The sequence below is a fragment of the Ctenopharyngodon idella genome, chromosome 4 (assembly GCF_019924925.1).
Source record: "Ctenopharyngodon idella isolate HZGC_01 chromosome 4, HZGC01, whole genome shotgun sequence".
In the NCBI taxonomy this organism is placed as follows: Eukaryota; Metazoa; Chordata; class Actinopteri; order Cypriniformes; family Xenocyprididae; genus Ctenopharyngodon; species Ctenopharyngodon idella.
In genome coordinates, this window is record NC_067223.1 from 6,263,608 (window position 1) to 6,289,040 (window position 25,433).

Here is a 25,433-nt window from a genome sequence, read left to right on the forward strand (position 1 = left end):
TCCATAAAGCAAACAAAAAAGCTGCACAAGTTTATTTTTATTTATTTTTTTTCTCTTTTTTTCAACAATATTGAACAGGATAAGCAATCTCAGTTGAGTACACTGTGGTAAACAAACTTGGCTCTTGAGTTCTTGAGTGTGGGCAAAGCAACATACAAGCAACATCCAGTTGACTAAAGGATGTAAACCGTGTCTTTGTACATCATTATACTGAGAATTTTGCGTGGATAATTTTCCACACATCCAATGCTAAGGTACAGAAAGCATGATTTCTAAACAACAAAACCCTCTACTGGAAAATGCAAAAATCAAAACGAATAGTACTGAAAACGCATTTAAATTCGTATGGATGACATGCTTCATTTGGCAGTGATAGTTTCATGAAGCCATAGGATTTGGCGAGCACGAGTGGCGTTTTGTTTTTTGGGTTAAGACAAATGTGTCCTTCATTTATTACACAATTTAAGGCATGTCACCGGTTCACCCAACACACAAAGCTGTAGGGGACGTTTGGATGACATGGACAAACATTTCTAGGATACTCACAGCATTTATTTGGCTTTTATATAAGATTAAATTGTCAGTTAAAAAAAAAAAAAATGCACTTGGCAGTTACGTAAATAATAATAATAATAAAAAAAAAAATAGAAAAAACCACAGCATGCAAATTAAAACTCTTTGTACCTGTTCAGCAAAAATGTAATCTGGACACAATAGCAAGACACTCTCAGAGCAACTATGTCTATCTACAGATATCGGTTTTGGTATAATTATTTTCAATATGAATCGTACCCAGTTACAGGAAGCGGTATGATGGACATAGAGAAGTCTGTCTCACTGACATTTAACTATCACATTTTCTACATACATCTGTTTTCTGCCTTCTAAAATAAAAATATATCATAAAGCATCTTCAGTAGTTACAAATCTACTACAGAAAAGATTGCCTCAAGTATAGCTGGAGCACTTGGTTTCACGGCAGTCATCATTTTGCAGGTGGATATGGAGATATAGACATTGATGCAGCAACATGATTGCATCAGTTAGGGAGAAAAAAAAAAAAAAGGCTTTGAAGAATATTTGCTCCAAATGCCACCTTGTTTTTGCTGTTCTGCTCATAAACACAGATGCAAAAACACACAGGCAGCTTTTTGGCAACCCTGATGCTCCCATGTTTTTGGGGACTGAATTAGTTTGAGGTCCTGCTCTCAAACTCATTTAATACTTCTCCATCTCTCACTGTGGTGGTTGTGCCTGAGGAACGGTGAAGAGCAGAGAAGGGGTGCTGGCAGGGTGGGCTAAGTTCTAGGATTTGTCTGAGGCGTTTGTTCCCATCTGTGTTCTGCCCATTCCATTAGTAAAGACGTTTCTCATAACTATGGATGCAAAAGAAAACAGTTTGAGAGAGTGATGTGGATCTTAGCTTTGACATATGAAGGTAGTGTTGAGCACTGGCACCCTCTTGTGACTTACGAGTGAAGTCCATGTACGCCACCCTCCACCTGAGCAGACATGGTCCTCTTCTCGAACTTCAACTCTCCGGAATACATCATGGAGCTAAATGTGTAACAGTGTAGGAATTTTTATAGTGCTTAAAAATGAACTAAATGCACAAATAAAACACAGACATACTTACCGGAGCACAGAGAGGCTTTTCGCGCCAATGTCTTGGCAGCCGTGTTGGATTCCAGCGATGAGGTATGGGACAAATTTATGGATTGAGCCTTTGTCCTGCACTGAGCCCGACACTCCTTGAGCCACCTTCACCTTATCACCCTCACTGCCAAGACAGCCAATCAGCACACAGAAAGCAAGGTCATGTGATGATAATATATCATTATATACTGCACACTGAGTCACATAATATTTTTTGTTAAGAACAGCAGGCTGTATGTGGTGCAGTATTAAGATTTCATTCCAGGCTTCCTATTACTGAATAATTTATGTCGAGTGAACAGTGTGCTACACAAACACGCACTACCACACACCTGAAGTATCGTTTCTGGCTGCTGGTGTTCTTCTCCATGGCATCTAGTGAGCCCATTCCTCTGTATTTCTTCAGTCGCACCCCATCAGAAAAGAAATACTCGCCTGGAGCTTCTGTGGTGGCGGCCAGCAGAGATCCCATCATAACTGCAGACAGAATACATTTGTTCCATGTAAACAGACGCATGAATATTATTTCATTTTCAACTTTAACTGTTAAAAATGACCTTCAGCAACAATTACCTGTCGATGCCCCCAGGGACAAGGCCTTCACCACATGGCCGACCGTCTGAATTCCCCCATCTGCAATGACTGGCACCCCAAACCTTCGAGCGTATTCTGCCACCTTATACACGGAGGTGCCCTGAGGTCGTCCACATGCCATGACTAAGCAGAACAGAAATGGACGCACATGAGGCATTTTTACATCCTCATGCTGAAATCAACTGTAAATTCACATTTAAAGCTGATATTTTAAAAAATTATGCCCATACACCCCTAGGGATGGGTAATTTGTTGAATGTATGTGTGAGAGATTGATTCCCAACCTTCCTGTGTGATGCAGATTGAACCACAGCCCATTCCCACTCTCAACGCATCCACACCAGCGTCTATCAGGTTCTTGGCCTGAGCAGCTGTAACCACTGCAGAGAGCGAGAGAGAAAGACTGACGTCAGAGAGAGCAACTGTGAAGTAAGTGCTCATTGTAGTAATAATATCTGATATTCACCATTTCCACCCACAACCTGCAGCTCTGGGTACTTTTGCTTGATGTAATGGATCATATTAATCTGGTATACAGAGTTGCCTTGTGACGAATCCTGAAAAACAAATAAAAACAGTCTATCGGTGACGCTAGTGGCACAGATACCTCACACTTTATATTTAATAGAGACCAAAATAGCGTCACTTTTTAAATATAGTGGCTGAAAGACTGACATTTCCTTTATAACACCAGAACCTACCAGAACTACTACATCTACCCCAGACTGCGTGAGCAAATCCAGGCGGTATTTGTCATCTTCACGGGTGCCGATAGCGGCACCACACAACAGCTGTTTGCGAGAATCTTTGGAGGCCAGAGGATAGTCCCTGTTCTTCTTCAGGTCTGTGCGGGCTATTATGGCCACCAGTTCATCCTTGTCATTCACAATGGGCAGCTTACCTGTACAAGTATACAAATATAAACTATTAAGACCTTTTAAAATGGTTGAAAAACTATATTTTATACTGTTTCCTGTGGGTGGAAGGAAAGGGCTAAAAGTGCAAATTGAAATAGTTTTATAATTCAGTTAAATGCAGTACAATTACACCTGATGACTATAGTCTGTGTTTGGGTGTTCTCACCTTTTTTGCTGCGTTGCAGGATATCATTGGCCTCTTTCAGTGTGACACCAGCAGGAGCAACAACAAGATCCTCTCTTTTAGTCATGGCCTGGAAAACAATTACAAATGCACAGCCATAAAGGAACAGCATGCTAAGCATTGATATTATAGTATATGGTAACACTTTACAATAAGGTTAACATGAACTAAAAGTAAAAAAGAAAAAAAAATACTTATAAAGCCTTTATTAATCTCAGTTAGTTAATTTTAACATTTAATAATACATTATTAAAATCAAGTTGTATCTGTTAATATTATTTAATGGACCTAAGCTGACAATGAATATATTATTATTATTATTATTATTATTATTATTAAGTAACATTAACAAAGATTAAAATACTGTAAAAATGTATTGCTCATTCCATTAACCAATGTTAACTACTAGGACCTTATTGTAAAGTTTTACATATAATATATTATATAGTGTGCTGCAATATATTCATTGCGGTTTAAAAGTTTAGGGTCAATAAGGTTTTTTCAGTTTCCACAAAAATATTATATTATAAAAATAAAATAGTATCACAACTGTTTTCAATATTGAAAATGTATAAGAAATGTTTCTTAAGCATATTAGAAAAGGATCATGTGAAGCTGAAGACTGGAGTAATGATACTGAAAATTTAGCTTTGCCATCACAGGAATAAATTACATTTTAAAATGTATTAAAATAGAAAACTCTTATTTTAAATTGTAATAATATTTCATAATATTACTGTTTTTACTGTATTTTTATCAAATAAGTGTAGCCTCGGTGAGCATAACATTGAAAATATTTACTGACCTCAACCTTTTGAACACTAGTGTAGATGCACACATGATCACAAAGGCAGTCTTACCTCCTCTAGGGGTTTGTTATTATCTTTCTCAGACAGGAAATCGATGTCTCGTGATGTGACGATGCCGACCAGTTTGCTGCCCATCTTGCCCGTCTCAGTTATGGGGATTCCAGAAAATCCGTGTCGAACTTTTGCTTCAAGTACATCCCCTACAGTGTGACGAGGACTCAGGACCACTGGATCAGTGATGAAACCTTGCTCAAACCTCTGCAGGCACATACGCAAAGACCTCGACATCAAATATTAACAGGTACAAACACACACACAGAAGACACCAACCTTACATTAAACATTTATGAAGGGTGGCGCAGTCTTACCTTCACTTTGCGCACCTCGTTGGCCTGAAACTCTGGGGTGCAGTTATGGTGAATGATGCCAATTCCTCCCATGAGCTAAGCAACAAGTCATAAACATTCAAATTAAGGATTGATAGATGTCAGCCTTATCAGAAAAGGATCTAAGAGGAACTTACTGCCATGGCGATGGCCATTGAGGATTCAGTAACAGTATCCATAGGAGAGGAGATGAGTGGGGTCTTCAGTGTGATCTTCTTGGTCAATGCCGAGGTCAGGTCCTTCATAAAACATCATAGAAATGTAAAACATTATTTCTGTGAATAAGAAAGGTGACTGTATTTTGACTGTGCAGTTTTGTGTTTAGCCACTAGAGGCAGAAAGGCATCAATAATTTGTACCCATCAATATCATATCAATAGGAAAATTACTCCTGGTGCTAGCTTTTTTGTTGTTGTTGTTGTTGTTGTTCAATAATTATATATAAAAAAAATAACACTGTTTAAAAGTTTTGGACTGTTTTTTTTTTTTTTGTAGTATATACTTCAAAGACCACCACATATAACTCGGCACGTATGTGTAAAAGTACATGCAAACCAAAATAATGAAAAGTGGGTGGGTAGAGGGTGGTAAAATAGGGTGACAATGAAGGCCGTGACCTTCATTTATACACCAACGCTGAGAAATGTTCCTCTAACACTGATAAGCTCACAAACATTCCCTTCACATACTCTGTGCCGCTATCAACAGCCAAAGTTCCCAAAATATGCTTTCAAATTCACACCGGTGGGGGAGAGTGGCCTCATGCAGACACCATAGTGGGAAATTTCCCAAATCTGTGGTTTAGTGAAAGCCAGTTTGTGAGGTCTCAAAGAAAAGTCAGACACAAATGACATTAAAGCTGTTATTACATCAGCCTACACAAACCCAAATAGGAGTTTCAGTTTCAGTCTTGGTCATAGGGGCAGTTGTTTTGTGTTTTGAGCTTTAACCTCATTTATTTTATTATTATAGTCAAGAAAGAGCCCTAATTTGTGCCAAAGGCAATAAAAAGAAAAACAATAACAAAAGATAATACAGCAGAATGTTCAAAGTTCATTAAATTTTAACTATGCAGGTGTATTATTACATAGAAAAAAAACAGAACAATTCAAAATACATCCATTCAAATTAAAGGAAGAAAAAGCAGCTGGTTTACGAGTAATTTGATGCAAATTTAAAAGTGCTGAATCAAGTGTTACAAAAGTCAAATAATCACAATAAGTGAAGTGATACACAGTTAGGGAAAATCCTTGTGGTCGCATGCAAAATGTGGGACTAAATATTACATTTTTGATCACTGAAATGTTAAAAATATGTACCACAATTTTAAAATACACAAATTTAACATGACATTGTTTTAGGATTTTTATAGTTTTACTGTTACTTTTGTAAGGGCCATACCCAATTTTAAACATTTAAAACTAGCCACTTTTCAAGCTAGGTTACAGTAAAGCAATGAGACAAAAAGAGACAGCCATTTAGCTAAAAGTAGTGAGTGCAGAGAAAACACAGACGGGTAGTATAAACGGACACGTCATTATGAAAACAAACTGAATGAGTGAATGAAAGTGTGGAGGACACAGGCCAGACGACTCACCACTTCATCTGAGGTGAAGTCAATGAAGCCGGGCAAGATCAGGAAGTCACTGTAAATGAGAAAGAGAAAGAGAAAACAATCAGTGAAAAAGAATCAAATTATATGCATTCTCATGGAAGAGAAACGCATTTTCATAGGGAGAGGAGGACGTGTTTTTAAATAAACATTCCAGCATAATGAAAACCTGATGCTGACTGCTTGATTCATGACACCTTAAATCATTAGAGGAGCTCCAAATCAAGTGTGGTTTTTGAGGTGAGCTTGAAGAATGTCTGAGGCCCAGGCACATTCTGACATGCCCTACATGAACAAAACCTTCACCGGCCCAGAGAAAAAGAGCTCCTTATACAGATAAAAGATAACTGTCTGGCAGATGAGTGCCAAAATCCAATGGATATAGAGAAAAGAAGGATTCTGAATATTTCATGTGTACATAAAATGAAGAGGAAGAGACAGAGGCAACTTTAAGGACATAAACATATTTTCCCTGTCGCTTGTGGTGGGCTAAAAAAAGAGTATGTGTCGGCTGCGACAGGGTGGGGTTCCTTTGCATCCACATGTGCTGGCCACACACTCCTAAACATCAACAACACAAAGGGTGTGAACATCAGAAACAGTTAGAATAAATGTAGCTGTAAAGGGCAAAACAGACAGCTGTCCTGATTAAATTTGCTAAAATTGGGATCTTTAGGCTTACAAATCCGACAATTGTCTCGACTTCCAGGAATACTGCAGGGAAACAATATTTGTTACACCATTAGGCATGGATAAGAAGTAGCGTCAAGCGATAAAATCTCTTATTCACATTTTTTGGTTTGTTTTCTATTTGTTGGGTAGTGCTGAGTAGCCCCACCCAGTGACTGCCATGGCCACACCCACAATGAAATCTGATTGGTCCAGAATCCTGTGCAGCATAACTTCATACTAACCAGAAGACTGTTTGTAATTCAGTTGCACTGCTTTATCACTTTCAGTGTTTACAGACAAATTAATTTGGTTGTGTTGCTTTGTCACTTTCAGTGTTTACAGACAAATTACTTAAATGTCTTTACATTAGCATCTACGATAATCAATTCATAAACTCACTGACTTTGCTGAATAATACAACAGCTCTACAGTCTCTCTGGTGGAACAACAAGTCTCAGTTTTAGATGACTCAGACTATAAACTTCACTAGACACAAAGACGGTACAGACTGAAACCCAGACTACCTCCAAATATGCAGAAGTACACGGTGCCAAATATCACCACAGACATGCTGACTACTGCTTATACCAACCAACTCTGAACAAATCCAGGTAACATGGTGATCCACTAAACCCTACGTTGATCGATTTCTATACTGTCTCCTAATTGTTCAGCTATTTGATTTTAGCAATCAGTCTGAATGAAATGGTTCTATTATCCAGTTGTGGCGTCTCTGTGAGTGCAGTATCTGCTGATCATCCATGCTTTGTAGAGAAATGACATCTGACTGAGCAATCCACTGCATAACTCCTATTTCTTTTCAATAAACAACATTAGTGAAGCCATTCTGCCTCACTCTACTTTCCTTCATTGCTTAGAAAGAAACTATGCTACAGGTCACACTCAACATACATTTTATTTCACCAACTAAAAAAGCCATTTTAGGTTCTGCAGTTTTATTTCAATTGATTATACTCTTGAGCATTCAATGAGGAATAGGAGGCAGACATGTTAGCCAGTGGGTGGCTTTTAGCTTGCAAGAGGTGTTGATCCATAAATAATATTTTAAATATCATAATACATTAATAGGCAATAATGGCTCCATCCTTGTTAAAGGATTAGTTCACTTTCAAATGAAAATTAGCCCAAGCTTTACTCACCCACAAGCCATCCTAGATGTATATGACTTTCTTCTTCCTGATGAACACAATCTGAGATATATTAATAAATATCCTGACGCATCCGAGCTTCATAATGGCAGTGAGAGATACCAATGAGTATGAGCTGAAAAAAGTGCTTCCATCCACATCCGTCCATCATAAACATACTCCACACGGCTCCGAGGGGTTAATAAAAAGGCCTTCTGAAGTGAAGCAATGCATTTGTGTAAAAAAAAAATCCATATATAACAAGTTATGAAGTAAAATATCTAGCTTCTGCCAGACCACCTTCCGTATTCAACTTACGAAGAAAGTGTAAAACTCTTGCAGTCCAAAAAGCTTACGCTAAGTCCTACGCCTTCCCTATTCAACTTATGGAAAAAGCTTAACTGATGGATGCCAGTTTACACTTTCTTCTTAAGTTTAATACGGAAGGCGGTCTGGCAAAAGCTAGATATTTTACTTCATAACTTGTTAAATATGGATATTTTTTTACACCAACGCATCGCTTCGCTTCAGAAGGACTTTATTAACCCCCCCGGAGCCGTGTGGAGTACGTTTATGATGGATGGATGTGGATGGAGGCACTTTCTTCAGCTTATACTCGTTGGTATCTCTCACTGCCATTATAAAGCTCGGATGCGTCAGGATATTTGTTAATATAACTCCGACTGTGTTCATCAGAAAGAAGAAAGTCATATATACCTAGGATGGCTTGAAGGTGAGTAAAGCTTGGGCTAATTTTCATTTGAAAGTGAACTAATCCTTTAAGTTAAAATCCAACATTAGGATCAATTACTTTTCAGTTAATTATATTTAAGAGATGAATTCAACAAATTAAGCAAATGTACAGCAAGTCATTTTTCAAACAGACTAAAAGAAAACTGAACTAGTCCTTTCCTAGTATAAATTATTTAAAACAATATATTTTGGTTTTTGGTTCCCCATATAATGGAAGTCAATGGTAACCAAAACTGTTTTCCAAAATTATTAAAAAATATTTTCAAAAAGGGTGAGTAAATGATGACAGAATTTTCATGTTTATTTGAACTACCCCGTAACAAAATTACAAAACCCCAAAAGGTGTGAAATAATAGGTTTTTAAATCAGATTAGATAATATATACATCTGGTTGAGTGCTGCCTGTTGAAACATTTTAATGTAGTTTGAATTAGTGCATTTAATTGATAAATATTGAATGAACAGCTAGCTTCATAAAAGTAAACAAGAGATGATCCAGATAGTGCATTTTAATGTGGCAAAAAAAAAAAAACACTGAAAAGCCCTCTGAGTCAGTTAAAATTATAAATGAAGGAATCATTCAAAAAAGTACAACAAACCTGCAAAGTAACATATAGATGAGACATTTCGCATCAATACAGCAGAGGTCTGAGCCTCATGTGTCACATGCCCTACAAAGAAAAAACTGCAAACACACTCATGCATGCGTCACACAAATCGATTCAACACATACATGCATGTGTCAGAACTATGGGGGGGTGGGGGGTGGGGGGTTCAGGCATAAATGTGTTTTCTCTATCCCTGCCTGAGTGTATGTGCTCCCCCCTCACATGACGCCAGCGTGAGGACAGTCATGTGGCCCACGATGCATCCCTACACGCTTTTCATTACAGATAAGACGGTTATAAAGCTGAACATTTCACCTTGTAATCTAAATCTTAAAGGCAACACTGTTCATGAACTCGCTGTGTCCTAATATCACTCCTCAGGTCACAAGTTTGACTCCATTACAGTGCATTATGGGTACAAAGAGTGAAGGCATTCATATACATAAAGTCAAACATGACACCATTTACTCTCCCTCATGTTGTTCCAAACCTGAATGACATTTGAAAATGAAAGTCAACAGGGTCCAGTCTTGTTTAAACCCCCAACATCCTTCAAAATGTCTAGTGTTCCACATTTTAAAAAAAGTAAGTAAGGTTTAAAAAGGCACGAGGGAGAGCAAATGGTGACAATTCATTTTTGAGTGAACTATCCCTTTAGAACTAAACCAAATCAACTTTAATATCAATCATGCAAATTATATATACATAAATATAACCTGGCTTAACCAGGCTAATTTATATAATATATATGGCACAGATTAGGGTTGAAACCATGTTCCCCCACCAGTGATTGAAAGCAAAATCTTTTGATCATCTCCCAACAGCAAAGACCCTAAATAGACCATCCTGACTAGATAGAGCTGGAATGTTTGCATCCCTTATTGAGTTCACTAGAAGATGATGTCTTAAATAAAGGGCCGTGTTACTCACTTGTAAGTCATACCGTCCCCCATAGAGCAAAGCTCTTCCGCCGTGAGTCCGTCTCGGACAGACTGCTGTTCTGATCTGTAATGTGGATGCCCATTACATACACACAGAGTATCACTGCAGGGAGAGGAACCCAATGAAAAGTACTTACTTGTAAGTGAGACCATCTCCAACAGAGAAGAGCTGCTGGGCAGACAGTCCGTCATCAGGGATATAGCCCGTTCCTCCACTTATCAGATAGTCTGCCATACTGGAAAGGGAAATACACAAACACGACCTGTAAATAACACACAGTGCTCTTCAGTGCCAACTGGTTACTTTTCTTTTGATTCTAAAGTCCAATCACTATTTACATTGGAATTCTGTGTATAAAGCATATAGAATTTACACTATAATTTATGCACTTCCACCTGACCGCTTGCAAACAGTCTGGTTCCGTAAGTAAAAATCCCATTCATTTTCCCCAGAGGGGAATTGATTTTAAACAACTTATAAGCCAAGACAGACCTACTGTAAGCTACAAGGTTGTTAATCGATGGTATATGCTTTTGTTTGCATTAATTCAACTTATCCTTTAAGGAATCAAGTTTAACAGCATAATTTCTGGAGAAAAACTACATTACCCATGATTCTTCAAAGAAATCTCCACCAATCAGAGAACTGAAACATGCAAATCACACCAAAATAACTCTTTAATACCCGCCCCATCCCATGAAGCACTGCGAATGATGTAATAGTCAATTTCCCTATGCTCTCGAACTACTTAAATATTTGAATATATTTGCATATTTTGAAGTGACTGTACAATGTTGATTATTTATACAAAATCAACAACAGTAGTTTTATATGTATCCATTATTTTAATTCAATTATGTCATGCTTCATGGGACTGTAGTTGTTTCCCTTATTTTACTATTTTATTTGAGATTAAATGCTATAGACCTCAATTTTTATATTTAAAAGTATAGCCAACAGCGATCACAATCAATATCTGCATACTAAATTGCCCACTGTAAAAAAAAGATTCATGTGTATTACTTGCCAACTAGCAATTTTCCAATGAAAATTGTATCTACACTAACACAACTAGTCTTAACTATTTATTAATTTACTCAAAATTCACTAAAAATATTTGAGGGGGGACGTTATTATCCATTGACTAGGCCAATGGTGTCCAATCATGCCACTGGAGGGCCACCGTCCTGACTTCAGCTCCAATCCTAAATAAACACACCTGAACTAGTTAATCAATCAATGTGTTTGAGATTATTTGAAACCTCCAAGTGGGTTGGAGCTGAACTCTTCAGGACGGTGGCCCTCCAGAAGCAGGTTTGGATACTTCCGGACTAGGTTATTGGCAGATTGATTTTGGGAAGTTATTAACTTTATTGATTTTAATATATTTAAAATATCTGCTAATATTTTCCAATTTTTGACTGTAAAGCTGGACTCTGCCAATAAGTATGTCATTGTTAAAATGGCTGATATTTAGCAATTTTAATGTAGGTGTTTTTATTAACTGTCTGAGGCTGGTATTATCTAAATGGCCAAGTATCAGCTGATAAGCAGTTGTTTTTAATCCATAATCAGCCACGCGCCATTGTCCTATTTATGGCCTCTACATACTGTCATTCTGAATTTTTGAATTTTATTTTAAATCTTAGCACTTTTCTTTTGCTGCTTTGAAAGCGCTAGTAACCTAATTACTCCAGGAAATGCATTTCTGATCCATTTTATTTGAGTGAAAAGCACATTCAGAAGGGTGTCGTCACCAGGAAGCAGCGCAGCAGATTCTGTCTGTATTAAACCACATGTCGCGATGCGTGGAACAACAAGACATTTGGTGTTCATTATGTAAACACACTCGATTGACAACCAAAACGCAGACTATACAAGTCCTGGTGCTGCGCCGTGACCTACTAATATTATTCCATCTGCACGCGCGTTATAAAAATTAACAAAGAGTTGGTGACACGTGCACACAGACAAGCGTAAAAAAGAACGCAGTAAATGAACGCAGTAATATACACACTCGCACTACTGGCCCGGTGACCTACATTGACTACATTAAATGTAAGCCAGGGAAACCCGGTGCCTCCATATCGAAATCAAAAGCACACAAGCACCTGGTGAAGATTTTCTTTGTTCAGAGCTCGTCCTGCGACACATTCTAAAAGTAGCACATTTAACATGATACTTGATTAAATATGAATTCAAACCTTCTCTGTAGATGAGCACGCGTGTTTCTGGAGCTGATGCGCGTCAGAATGGAAAACCCAGTTTACCGCTCTCTGTATGAGAAAATGTTATCTAAAACCGGTTTATGCCTCAATGCAGACTATTTTCCCGGTTTTCTGATTCTTCAGTTGGTCTCGTTTGAATTCGGGTTTTGTGATGAGTCTGGCTTTATGTGGAAAGCGAGGCAGACACTGAGAGCGCGTCATATCCTCACAGCTCCACATCCACGTGGTGACGGCATGGTTAACTCTTTCATTACCGCCACATCAGTCTGTATAAATTAATGTATTCATGGGGCCTATTCATCGTGCATATACAGTATATTGATCAATGACAAGTAAGGATGCTCAAGATATTAAAAAGTTGAAATCTTTTAAAGATATGCCTTAAAACACATGTGCCTTGAAGTTCTTGAAATGTTATTTGTATTCATATCTGTTTTTGAGGAGAAAAAAAAAAAAATTGGTTTTAAATACTCTTATGTGACCCTGGACCACAAAACCAGTCATAAGGGTCAATTTTTGAAATTGAATAGCTGAATAAATAAGCTTTCCATTAATGCATGGTTTAAGATAGGACAATATTTGGCCGAGAAATCTGGAATCGGAGGGTGCAAAAAAATCTAAAAATTGAGAAAATCGCCTTGAAAGTTGTCCAAATGAAGTCCTTAGCAACACATATTACTTACAAAAATAAATTTGATATATTTACAGTAGGAAATTTACAAAATATCTTCCTGAAACATGATCTTTACTTAATGTCCTAATGATTTTTGGCATAAAAGAAAAATCAATAATTTTGACCCATACAGTGTATTGTTGGCTATTGCTACAAATATACCCGTGCGACTTATGACTGGTTTTGTGTTCCAGGGTCACATGTAGCTTTTTATAGCATATAGCCTGTTCATCATAGATTTGTAAGTCCTTGTCCATATGAACTTGATTTTTTTTTTTTTTTTTTTTTTTTTTACTTAAATTCCTCTCCGGTCTCATGAGAGGACTTGAATGCAAACCCTATGACCCATTTCCATAATAGTCTAGCACCACTGCTAGATTTAAAAGTCAGCCACAACCAATTACCAGAAGCCAATTGCTAAAGGATGACAGTGCTTAAGGAAATTTACCAAATACCCACCATTGACTGGCCAGCACATTCCACACACGAAAGCGCAAACTAATTTTGATATAATCAGTATAGTCCTTTAATGTGCGTATTAACTCATACTTTTGTAATCACAAAAGCAAAATGCATGCATTTTCAGATCTTCAGCGGTCCATTAAATGTTCTTGTAACCATGTTAATTACTTCCTTTATCCATGTTCCCTTTTTTAGACATTGCAGTTCAGCTCCAAGTTAAGGTCAGCATAAAATTGAAGTCGTGATGGTCTTTTCTTCCCAGTTTTGATATGAGTGAAACTGCTTCTCAAACAGGAAAAAATGTATGGCGAGACTTGATTTTGTCCATCAGTTGGATCGTTGTCTTTTTTTATTGCTCTGATAGGCCTACTGCTCTTCCATTTAAAAAATAAGAATTATCACTTTTGGTTTCATAATGATTTTAAAACTGACCGAATGGAGCACTTAAATGTGACTCATGGTCAAGGCTGGTGTGTTTTGCTTTGGTTTGCATTCCAGTGATTAACATGGGTAGCCAACCATAAAACAGCAATTTGTTCTCCAAGTTTGTTGGCATGCCATGCAACAACTCAAATTATATTTGTTTTTTTTCCATTTAATGTCAAAGCCTTAATCTTTTACTTTAAGTCTGACACCCCCAGTCAAAATCGTCAGAGCTAATGCTAATGTGAATAGCTATCCCTACTCTCTGATTCCCCAGGGAGCTTTTAGACCAGTAGGGTGAGATGGGAAGTACATGTGGGTTTGTAGCATTTATTTAGACGAGTAAAGTCACAGTAAATACAATAAGCATGGCTCCATTTTCTAAAAATAGTAGCGTGTGTGTCAGAGGCAGCAGCCATTAAAATCCCTGACCCTTGTCTCCTCCCATCACAACAGAGAGGTGAAGCGGTCATATGTACCTCGCCATATGTGGGTCAGTGGACATGTGGGTCAGAATATCTTCCTGCACCAGCAGCTATTTCAGTGTTTTTGACCCATTTGGACTTTGCCAGGACTTCACACTCCACTGCAGCTGAAGAAGTCCTGATCTGCTGTGCCCAGAATAGCTCTTTTGAAGGCCAACGTTTGTTGACCCTGCATCAGATTTTAAGATTCAATTATACAAGCCTATTTTATCCCCTAGTCTTGATGGTTTAAAGATTAGAGATTAGAACGAGCCTTACATTTAATTATAGGATGACAAGAGGGGATTCATCTTCAGAGTTGCATGCATTTAAAAAAAGAAACAAGCTCAGGAGAAATTGTGAGGCTCAAGTCTCAATTATCAAGACCCAAATCAACCATAGCCTTTATTCACACCAATAACATTTCCGTCACTTTGTGATCTTCAACTTACCTGTCGGGAAAACCTGCTTGTAAGCGTGTCACCGTGTAGCGTTGGGCTGCAGATTCATGTCCACGCACATGAGGGACTGCTGGGAAGCCATTAGGAGAACATTCAATGTTGTTCACCATCTCATGGTTCATCTCCTGTTTAAAGTCTTCTGGAATCCCCTCCATCTCTGTCCTGTTTAGGGATAAACACTGTGTACTGTTCATTTCCAAAACAAATCCAACCAGTCCAAGCCAGTCTCGTGGCTAAGTGAAAATTCAAATGATGGTCTCTGAATCCTATTCAAAGCAGCACAATCGTGGATCCAAGATTCAAGGGTGGAAATAAAAAAAATAAAAAAAAGGTATATACTGCTAAACCTAAAGTGATCTATCTCCCTGTAAATCCAGACTTAAAAATCACTCTCATGTCTCCAGGATCTCATAGTTGTTTGTGTTTGATGAGGTGAGCGGTCAGTTTTGCTTTGACTGAGCTCATAGCCAGGGCGAGCGAGTTCCCAGGAACTGTGAATCCAAGCTTTACGCACCTGCTCACATGGAGACAAGGGTGTCGCCGTGGAGATATTCCCACCTCTGAATCCCTCTGGCCCCTGTGTGTTCAAGTGCTGGTATAATAGGAGGACATAGAAGGAGGGATTTACAAATAAACTAGAGATAGTAAGAGAATGTTCAAGCCTGAGGGAGTTACAGGCTAGGACAGTGAAGAGATAGAAAGCAGTGTTTTGCGCTCGCGGTCTTTCTCTTTGTGGCTTTAGCTGTGGTTCTGTTGAGAGCACACGTCACTCTCACAAAGAGGATTGGAGAATTAGACCTGGGGACCATTAAGATGAAAAAAGCACTTCACTGACTGTGTATAAATGTGTGCATATAGCTGTTTGTCTGGTTGTTTTATTTTTTTTATGCAAACAAATGAGCAAGCAAACAAAACAAACTAGATTAAACAAATTAGCTGAAACAAACTCAAAACAGAGATAAAACCAGACCTATAGACAAAACATGCAAACAGAACAAACTAGATGAAACAAACTAGACAAAACCAGACAAACAAATTAGATAAAACAAGAAAATGAAACAAAGGCAAACTAGACAAAACAACCAGACAAAACAAACAACCCAAAAAGGTAACATTTTGTCTGTTACCAGGGCAATGCTATGTGTTCTGTTTGCCTTTTAGAATGTTATGTGGTTGCTAGGGTGTTCTTGGTGGTTGTTAGGTGGTGGTAAGATAAAAGCGTTCACCCCTAAGAATTTGATATTCTGGTCCCTAGAAATGGCTAGATATGGATATAAAATTGCTTAACCGACCAATTTTGAAGTATCTTTCATGTCCGTAGCACATGCCAGAGATTAAGGGTCAGGGGTTTATTCATAAACAATTAAGATTACCAAGTCTCTATAAATAAGCATGACAAGGACACAGACTCAGCGTCAAAACACAGTGTCATTGAGTAGCTGATAAGTGTTGTGCATTATAACTGAATATTTACTTCGTACCAAGCAGAAGCAGGTGGTCACTGGTTGGAGACAGTAGCTTAAGCTGAAATCCTCTTAGACCTTATGGTAAAACAGTAGCTGACTGTCTTCAAAACCACAAACACTAAACCTGACACATTGCATGCAAGACATAAGAAACTATGCAGAATCATTTATCTACATGGTTGTCTAAAATATGAGATGCATTTGTTGTCTCGTGGTTTCCATGATAATGAATCTCATGCACATTTTGTGGGGAGTCCCATTCACTAAACTGAGTGTGATAGACTCATGACACTCTCCCTTTGCTCCTTGTGTGTGTTGTATACATGGTTTATGAGGACACAAATGTGCATAATAACATGGGTATTACAACGTAAACATGGCTAATGAGGACACTTCCTGTGTCCTCGTAAACCAAATGGCTTAAAAAACATACTAAACTGTGTGGGTTTTTTTTTTGTTTGTTTGTTTGTTTGTTTGTTTGTTTGTTTGTTTTAAATCAAAAAATGCTGACAGTTTCCTGTGATGGGGTAGGGGCAAAGTCCCTTTAAGACAAGTCATTTCACTCGGCGGCCATCTTTGAAACGGCTCTCGGGCATCCAAGTGCAGCTCCTATTACTTTGAATGGGGAAAGATCGAGTTCTCTAAAGCTGTTTGCCAAGCTTTCGATTAAATTTCATATTTGAAATCACCATTGAAATCTGACAACAACTTTCTCATAAATTTTGTTTCTAAACGCTCGAATCATGACAAAAAAACAGTATTTTTCAGGCTGGATCAACCTAATGCGCATGCGCAGTCCTAAATGCGCGTCTCTTGTGCCTCATTTCGGAGGCGCGCGTCTGACTGTTTCTAGAAACCGGAGCTTCTAACGGCCGCTGCAGTGACGCGATGACTTTACCAATCAGCGATTGGCTCTTATTTAGAAGGCGGGACTTATTCCGCCATATTGCGCGTTGCACTTTTTCCCATTCATTATAATACGAGTGACGCGTCTTGTGTTGGTAGGGGTAGTGTAGGGGGATAGAATGTACAGTTTGTACAGTATAAAAACCATTTCGCCTATGGAGAGTCCCCGTGAACCACACATACGTGTGTGTGTGTGTGGTTCAGGTATTATGGGTACAAAATGTCCCCACAAAGATGGCAATATCTGAAATACTTGTCCTTAAGGGGACATGTTGGTCCCCATGAAGAAAGTATGATTTATAATCCGTTAAGTGATTTATTTATTTATATATTTATTGAAAATCTAAAAATGCAGAAAGTTTTCTGTGATGCGTAGGGTTAGGGGATAGAATATACAGTTTGTACAGTATAAAAAATATATCTAATTTTAATTATGTATATTCATTATGTCTGTGGAATGTCCCCATTAAACATGGAAACCCAGTGTGTGTGCGTGTGTCAGATCTCCATCATGTCTATTCAAATTTTACTTTTTTTATTTATTTATTTTATTGCACCATATAAACTGTAAAGTTTTCCTGATTAACTGTAATGCATTATATTACTATTTATCCATCTCCCCTCACAAAAATTACTGTATAAGAATGCATTGCCATGGCACTTTGAGATATACTATGATACTAGTCAATTACCATGTTCACGTACTATGGTAATTACATGGTATTACATGTCCAAAAAAAAACGTTTTGTGCTCCCCCTAGCGACCATGCGTGGTCATTTCGAAATCACCAATTTCTCTTTCCACCAGCAGAGGGCTGCAGAGACCATTTTAAAATTTTGGACCTCCTTCATTGCGCAATTGCCCATTTGGTATTACCCTTTGTTTGCAATTCAGAAGCCCAACGAAATATTTAATCAGCCATCAACTGTTCATTTTTACACAATATAATTATTATAAATATAATTAAACTAACGGCCAGCTGTAATAATGCAAATATTGGGTTCAAGGGTTCAAAGATTAGTAACGTTCACTTGTTTCTCAGACATTTTCATTGGTACTTTCTGATGACTCATGAAGAACATCCTGTTTCGTTGGAATAACCAATGAGTTCATGGCTTTTTAATAAGTGACTGATGTTAATAAAAGGTTGAATCAACCGTTTTTATTGTTCTTCTCTTTTCATAACAGATCATTAAGTCTGAATTCTTTCTGCTGATTCATATAAAGGCTATTTTAATGAAAGTGTGACTTCAGCGAATCGGTTCTTTTGAGAAGTTTCAAAGAACCGTTTCGGGGGGGGAAAAAAAAACGAACAAAAACAATTCAGCGATCCTTTCACGTTCTGACGCAATTACGTTTTCACGCCTTGCCTGCCATCTCGGCCTGATAATGTTTTAAAAGATTCTAATGAAGCCATATAGAGGTGTTTTATTAAGTTTTTGTAAGGAGGGTTTTTCACGCGTCTTAGCTCATAAACCCATAACGTCACTTAGGATATGTGCTAATAAAACTGTCAAACACATTTCCTGTACGTTTTGCTATTAAAGTAACGTATGCTGAATTCGGAACCGCATAGTAGCTGCTACTACTCGTACTACCTTTATCACATATTTCTATGGCAGAAATAGTAAGAGCAGTATGCTAGTGCGCGGTTCCGAACTCCGCATTAGCCTATTTTTTTTTACACTCTAAGTAAAATAGTTGGTGAGCTTTGTTTTGAGAAATCGGAGCGATTCATTGAAAAGATCCGACTCAAAAGAACAGTTCTTTCACATCGCGGGAATTTCTGCAGGTTGGAAACTCCCACCGTGTGGAGGGATTTGCGATGGCGTGACATGTTAAAAGGAATAGGCACACATCGGCTGACACAGCTGTAATAAATTCACAAACAAGCAAGACCAACATTCCTCCTGGTAAGAAAGGCGAACATATTTACTTTTGTCTTAGTATTTTTTGTAATTTGTCTGTTATTTTGGGCGTTTTGTCTTGCACCTTAAAGTAACATTAAGGAAGTATTATATCCCTTGTTCAGCAAAACGTTATTCGAATAATGCGAAATTTTATGTGTATCATCAAAATACACAAGTTTATTATTAAATAATCGTATTCTTAAGATTATATATATTTTTTACTTCCGGTATTAATGGAAGCGTAGCTAATGTGTGCTGCTGTTGTTGTTTTTTTGGACATCCCAGTACTGGACATCCATAGTGAATCATGTCTGGAATCGGCTTTCTGAAGATATACTTTATCGGAACTGCGCTTTCCCTTCTGGTGGCTCTGTTTGGACTGGTTGATTCAGTCGGGGGTCTGATGTATCCTCAAGGATCCGACTGTGCAGACGACAGCTGGACAGAGAAACATACCCCCGTGTCTCTATCACGGACTGCTGCTGCTGCCAACAACAAACGCATCGGGTCGAGATAATCTGGATCTTCTCCACTGCCATCGGTGACGAGTCTTTAATTGCACTAGGAGAAATAATTAAAATTACTGACCTACTAAAACCTAACATGGAATTGTTTCCTTCATTACACTACTGTGAGCTGTGTGAATCATGTGAAATATGAGACCATATGCAGAACACCGATGATGGATGGCTACTGGTACTACAGATATGAGATGCAAAATCTTCACCTCTTTTACTTGTTATTCTGGTTTCTGCAAAGAACTTGTCTGACTTCATATAAAACTCTTAAGGCAGTAAAAAAGAGAGACATTGAAAGCTTAATAGCTACTACAAACATGATACATGAACGATGGACTGCTGTAAAATATTGAAATCCTATGTGATCAAAATGATTTGTATGTTTTTAATGTTTGTTCCTTTTTATACTGTTTATATGAATACAATAGTAACACCTAGACTGTTAAATAGGTTTTTTTTTTTTTGTACTATAGTTACTGACATACTGTTCACTTTGAGAAACTGAGGCATTAGGCTGCAGATTTGGTTTTATTTTGTTTTTTAAAACTTGCACTTTTTTTTTCTTTGCATTGTGGGTTGAGGGTCTGAAAGATATGAGCAGCCAAACAAAATTGTTACTGAAACTCACTGTTTCATATGCAACTGAATAAAAATATGTACATTAACACTCTTTATCACTGTAGCATGCTGGTTTTATGCATCAAAGGTTTGATAAACTTTACATTTTTGATTGGGGAAATTTCCATTTGCCAAGGTCTTCATATTTTATTTATATATATATATATATATATATATATATATATAAATATTTTTTATATAGGGTTTTGTGACCGTAATTCTAAAACTACAAAAAATGGTAGGTGAAGCTCTTTTGTTTGTGTGTGTGTGTGTGTATATATATATATATATATATACTGAAACAAACTGACCATGTGAAAACCTATTAGTGAGATCAATGGAGATGGCTGGAGTGATTGCCTATCAGGTAAAATGTAGTTTAGGGTTCAGGTTTTCCTGTAGAAAATAAAATGTCTTTGCGAAGCTGAAGTTGAAACTGGCAAAAACAAAAAAAACAAAAACCTTGACGTAGACAATTGTTATTGAGCAATATGATATAGACAAGCCTTTCCATGAAAGCCACAGCCCCACTTTCTTGTTAGAGAAAGTCATTCATTCATTCTTTCCTCCTAATCTGTCTTTCTTGTACTTCTTCTTAAACACCGTAGTGTGAGATTACCCATATAGCTTTGTTTAAATTTGTCATCATTACTATGAAGTATTTCACATTTTTTTTGTGAGGATGTTCCCGTTAAGCTAGTGACTTTTTAGTTCATACAAGCTGAGTCATGACATCTTGACTAGCTAAAGAACGTCCTGTTCCAGTGACTACTCCTTTAGCAAAGATACTTGGTAGCCTATTATGTAAATTGATAAGAATGTGAAATGAACATTGTAATGCTGTATTTACTGTTACTATACTAAAAGCCGCAGGCAGGAAAAATATTATTGGTATGCATTATGTTCTAACCTTGAAATATTTTTTCAAATAAGTTTTTATTACATGAAATAGCTTCAGTTACACAAATCAAAAAATATTGCTGTATTCTTTTTCTGAAAAGAAGAAAATAATTTTGGTATTTATACATAAATACAACTATACTACAATAAACACTTCAAATAAATGAATAACTGCAATCATATTGTTGATGCTATAAAAAATCCCAATGGGGAAATACAGTACTGCAATTCCACTGTATTACAGTGTTGCCATATGGAAACATTGATATTTTCTCAATTTACAGCAAAACTATTTTAGACAAAGTTGATTTGTGAATAAAAATATCTAATTTACTTATCAAAGATGCTGAAAAAAAAATCCCCCTTGAGAAGAGATGTTTAGAAATGAGGTAAAAAGAGCAATTTCTGGAGCACTTCAACAGATGTCTTCCATGTGAGGGTGACAGTGGGAAAGAGAGTTTTGGAGGAACATTCAAATGTCATTTTGACTTCAAAACAGCACATCATTGGCTACCTTAAATGGATAGTTAAGATATATTGCACAATGGGGATTAAAAGGTCAGGCCTTAAAGGGATAGTTCACCCAAAAATGAAAATTCTGTCATCATTTACTCACCCTCAAGTTGTTCCAAATCTGTATGAATTTCTTTGTTCTGCTGAACACAAAGGAATATATTTTGAAGAAAGTTTGTAACCAGGCCACTTTGGGGCACCATTGACTTTCATAGTAGGAAAAAAAAAAATACTATGGAAGTCAATGGTGCCCCAGAACTGTTCAGTTTCCCACATTCTTCAAAATATCTTCCTTTGTGTTCAACACAACCAAGAAATTTATACAGGTTTGGAACAACCTGAGGGTGAGGAAATTATGACATAATTTTCATTTTTGGGTGAACTATCCCTTTAAGGCCTGACCTTTTAATCCCTATTGTGCAATATATTGTATTTTTTTCAATGCCGTACCATAAAAAGTTAAGAACCCTCCAAGAACTTAATTGTTAAAATATCTACTATATGTAATGACAATGCACATTTAGTGCCCACAAGAAAATATGGCAACAGTTAGCTTTCACCAGGGCTACATCTGAAATCGCATATAGAGTAGGTGCTTATTTTGAATAAGTACTTACTTTGTGAGCACTAAAAAAGTATGTTCTATATATGAATAATTCTGCATACTCTCTCTTGAGTAGGTACTTATTTTGAATAAGTAATTACTTCACCGTTTAAAAAAAGTATGTTCTATAGTATAAGTGCGTGTAGTATGAATGTAATCTGGACGTGCTACATTTGCCATGGACTGGTATTAAAAATTAGCATGTGTGCTAAACACTTAAGCAAGTGCGTATGGTTCGTCCAATGTAACTGTGATGTCCATGTCAAATAAAAATTGAATAATAATATTGTCATTATCATGTGACCTACCAGCGTCAATTATACGTCGCTTCACCTCCATTCACAAATCCTAGTATGCACCCTTCAGAATCTCACCAGAAGTAGTAGATCATCCAGGTACTTTTTGCCTACTCTATAAGTACTGTGAATTCAGACATACTACTTTTGTCACATACTCTTTTTCACCTATTATATAGTAGGGAAGTATGTGATTTCAGATGCAGCCACTGCACTGTGTAGTATTAGGACATACTGCATTTGCCATGCCATGTGACCCACCAGCGTCAGTTGTGACGCTTCACTGCCATTCGCAAATCCTCTCCTGTGGCCTCATGGGATAGTAAACTGTCCATAATATGCATACTTTAGAATCTCACCGGAAGTAGTAGATCATCAGGGTACTTTTTGCCTACTCTTTTATGAGTACTGTGAAGTCAGACATGCCTCTTTTGTCACTGTTTTCTTGCCTACTGTATAGTAGGGAAGTATGCAATTTTGGATGCAGCCCAGGTATTACACACTTACCTAATTGTAATGTAGACTTGCATATTAGTTATGCCTGTATGCTAAATGGAGCAACAGCGCTCTCTTTTGGATAAGACATGAACAGAAGTGTACAACACACACACACACACACACACACACACACACACACACACACACGTCTGGTTCACTATCCTTCTAGGGACTCTCCATAGACGTAATGGTTTTTATACTGTACAAACTGCATATTCTCTCTCCCTACACTACCCCTACCCCTAAACCTACCTATCACACAAAACTGTCTGCATTTTTACATTTTCAAAAAAACATCATTTAGTATGTTTATTAATCCATTTCCCCCATGGGGACTGCTGGCTGGTCCCCACAATGTAGGTGATCTCAGGTTTTAGCACTTGAATGACAACAACAAAGAATCTAACGGCTTCTAATTGTCATGGAGAAACTTTGAATATCCACCCTGACAGGAAAACTAAGAATAGCAAGTGCTTGAGTTTCCACCCAAGAGTTCCTCTAGATGCTATTAAGACTTTTTCACTCATACAGGGGATGATCATCTCAATACTGCTCACTTATTGTTATTACTTTAATATACATAATACTTCAAAATGCAATATAACAATATGAATCATACATTGCTTTGAAAAAGATGATCTTTATTGTCCACTCGCATGGAAAATTAACTTTGGCCCCTCCCCCCAAGATGGAAAATTACACAATTACAAAAACATGACAGAACTATTCATGGTTACAGACATTCACACTCTTGCTTTTGCTCCATGACATTGGAGAATGAGATTTGAGCATGTAAAAATTTGCATCTAACCAACATTTGTGCTCATTTTTGCATGTGTTAAATAGTTTAGATGTTCAAACTTTCTGATAAGTCTTTTACAAATTATAAATACTGAAATTTGCCTTAATTTTTTACAGACTTTTACAGTTTTGAATGCAAATGTATAGCTCATGTTCCTCTTTTCCATATTTATCTCTGTTTACTGGAATTGCACACAAACTATGTTACATTGCACACATTCTCACCCCCTAGTTGTTGCCTTTAAAGATACATTAATAATTTGTTTTATTATTATTAAATATAACTACACGTATAACTGTTTTTTAAATTTATTTTAATGTATTTAATTTTATTATTTAATGAATAAAAATTAAGCTGCGGTCACATTTTCCCCTATATCTTATCCCCTAAATAGTCCAATCCATTAAAGAGACTGTACTTCTATCCTTCACAGCATCATTTTCATCTGTGTTAACATTAAATGGTGTATTTGTCTCAACACCCACACACTTTCACAATTCTGAAGGCAAGTATATACATCTCATTCCTCTTTTCTCAATTTAGTTCAGTGGTTCAGTCTCATATGATGTTCTTCCTTTCACCCAGTCATCTAAATGCTAGTGGCGACATACTTATGTTGTCTCGTCTGTCAGTTGCCTTGTACACTGGTCACTGATCCGCATCTAAGGACCCCACCAATGGAACACATCTCACCCCTCATGTAGCTTAGGGCCACATGACTGCTGGCAGAGGGGAGGGGTGGTAGTCCACAGCAGGGAGTGGGCCTGCATTCCTGATGCCAGAGAGCATACTTGGCATTCCTGGCTTCTCCTAGTTGCTCTCAATGAGCCATTTGACTGGCGCTGAGGATTTTTTCCCTCCAGAGTGGCAGAGTCAGCCTCTGACGGATGAGAGTTGCTGCTCGGGGAGAATAGGAGACCATTCATGCCATACTGGGACTAGAATGATGCCATTGAAATGTAGCATGCACCATGGAAAAATGTTTAAAAGTGCCATGTCTCGATTCACTGCGATTTGGGTTTTTTTTGGATATAACCATGAAATAATTACTGAACTATTGCATAAATATGTAGAAACACTAATAAAAAAGTACCAAAAAGATATATATTTGGGTGCAATCTCTAGAATTTTCCAATTTTATTTTTCACAAAATGTGTTTTCCCATTCCTTGCCACTCAATTATGTTTTTAAAAAAATATAATAAGAAATCTAGCATTCGCTGAAATGAATCCAGATGGCGTTGGTATCACTTTTTTTTTTTTTTTCACTACATTTTGCATAAATTTAAGTCTCACCCTGCCAGGACATAATAGCATTTTTTCTTTAATAAAAGATGTTTATTTTTTTTTTAGATGTTTTAGATGTTAATTATTCTTGCTATATATATATATGTGTGTGTGTGTGTGTGT

The 25,433-nt window shown here is 37.3% G+C and overlaps 1 protein-coding gene and 1 long non-coding RNA gene across 6 annotated transcripts; one reads left to right on the forward strand and one right to left on the reverse strand.

The window, feature by feature from the left end:
• Positions 1–26: 26 nt before the first annotated feature.
• impdh1b (IMP (inosine 5'-monophosphate) dehydrogenase 1b) lies at positions 27–12,736 on the reverse strand. Of its 4 annotated transcripts, none has more exons than XM_051890849.1 (16): positions 12,486–12,736; positions 10,418–10,543; positions 10,270–10,344; positions 6,144–6,192; positions 4,684–4,785; positions 4,529–4,603; positions 4,212–4,418; positions 3,334–3,421; positions 2,952–3,151; positions 2,717–2,807; positions 2,535–2,630; positions 2,230–2,373; positions 1,989–2,133; positions 1,637–1,780; positions 1,474–1,557; positions 27–1,376 (listed from the first exon to the last, which is right to left on the reverse strand). In XM_051890849.1, the coding sequence occupies exons 2-16, from the start codon at positions 10,513–10,515 to the stop codon at positions 1,355–1,357; spliced, it is 1,620 nt and encodes a 539-aa protein (XP_051746809.1). In that variant the 5' UTR covers positions 10,516–10,543; positions 12,486–12,736; the 3' UTR covers positions 27–1,354. The 4 variants fall into 4 exon arrangements, with proteins under 4 accessions (XP_051746809.1, XP_051746808.1, XP_051746810.1 ...); XM_051890848.1 differs by having other exon boundaries at positions 10,418–10,516; positions 12,486–12,735; XM_051890850.1 differs by lacking the exon at positions 10,270–10,344 and having other exon boundaries at positions 10,418–10,516; positions 12,486–12,735.
• LOC127510813 (uncharacterized) lies at positions 11,577–20,465 on the forward strand. 2 transcript variants are annotated; one of them, XR_007929757.1, is made up of 3 exons: positions 11,577–11,595; positions 19,158–19,278; positions 19,561–20,465. It is a non-coding gene; the product is annotated as an uncharacterized LOC127510813 (long non-coding RNA). The 2 variants fall into 2 exon arrangements; XR_007929756.1 differs by lacking the exon at positions 11,577–11,595 and having other exon boundaries at positions 16,989–19,278.
• The last annotated feature ends 4,968 nt before the right edge of the window (positions 20,466–25,433 follow it).

Bases quoted from the DNA above. Each gene is read 5' to 3' on its own strand.
- impdh1b (XM_051890849.1), bottom strand. From the start codon at position 10,515: ATGGCAGACTATCTGATAAGTGGAGGAACGGGCTATATCCCTGATGAC. The intron at 3,422-4,211 runs GTAAGACTGCCT...ATTGTTTTCCAG, and splicing joins ATAACAAACCCCTAGAGGAG to GCCATGACTAAAAGAGAGGA. The intron at 2,808-2,951 runs GTAGGTTCTGGT...TTTGTTTTTCAG, and splicing joins GGGTAGATGTAGTAGTTCTG to GATTCGTCACAAGGCAACTC.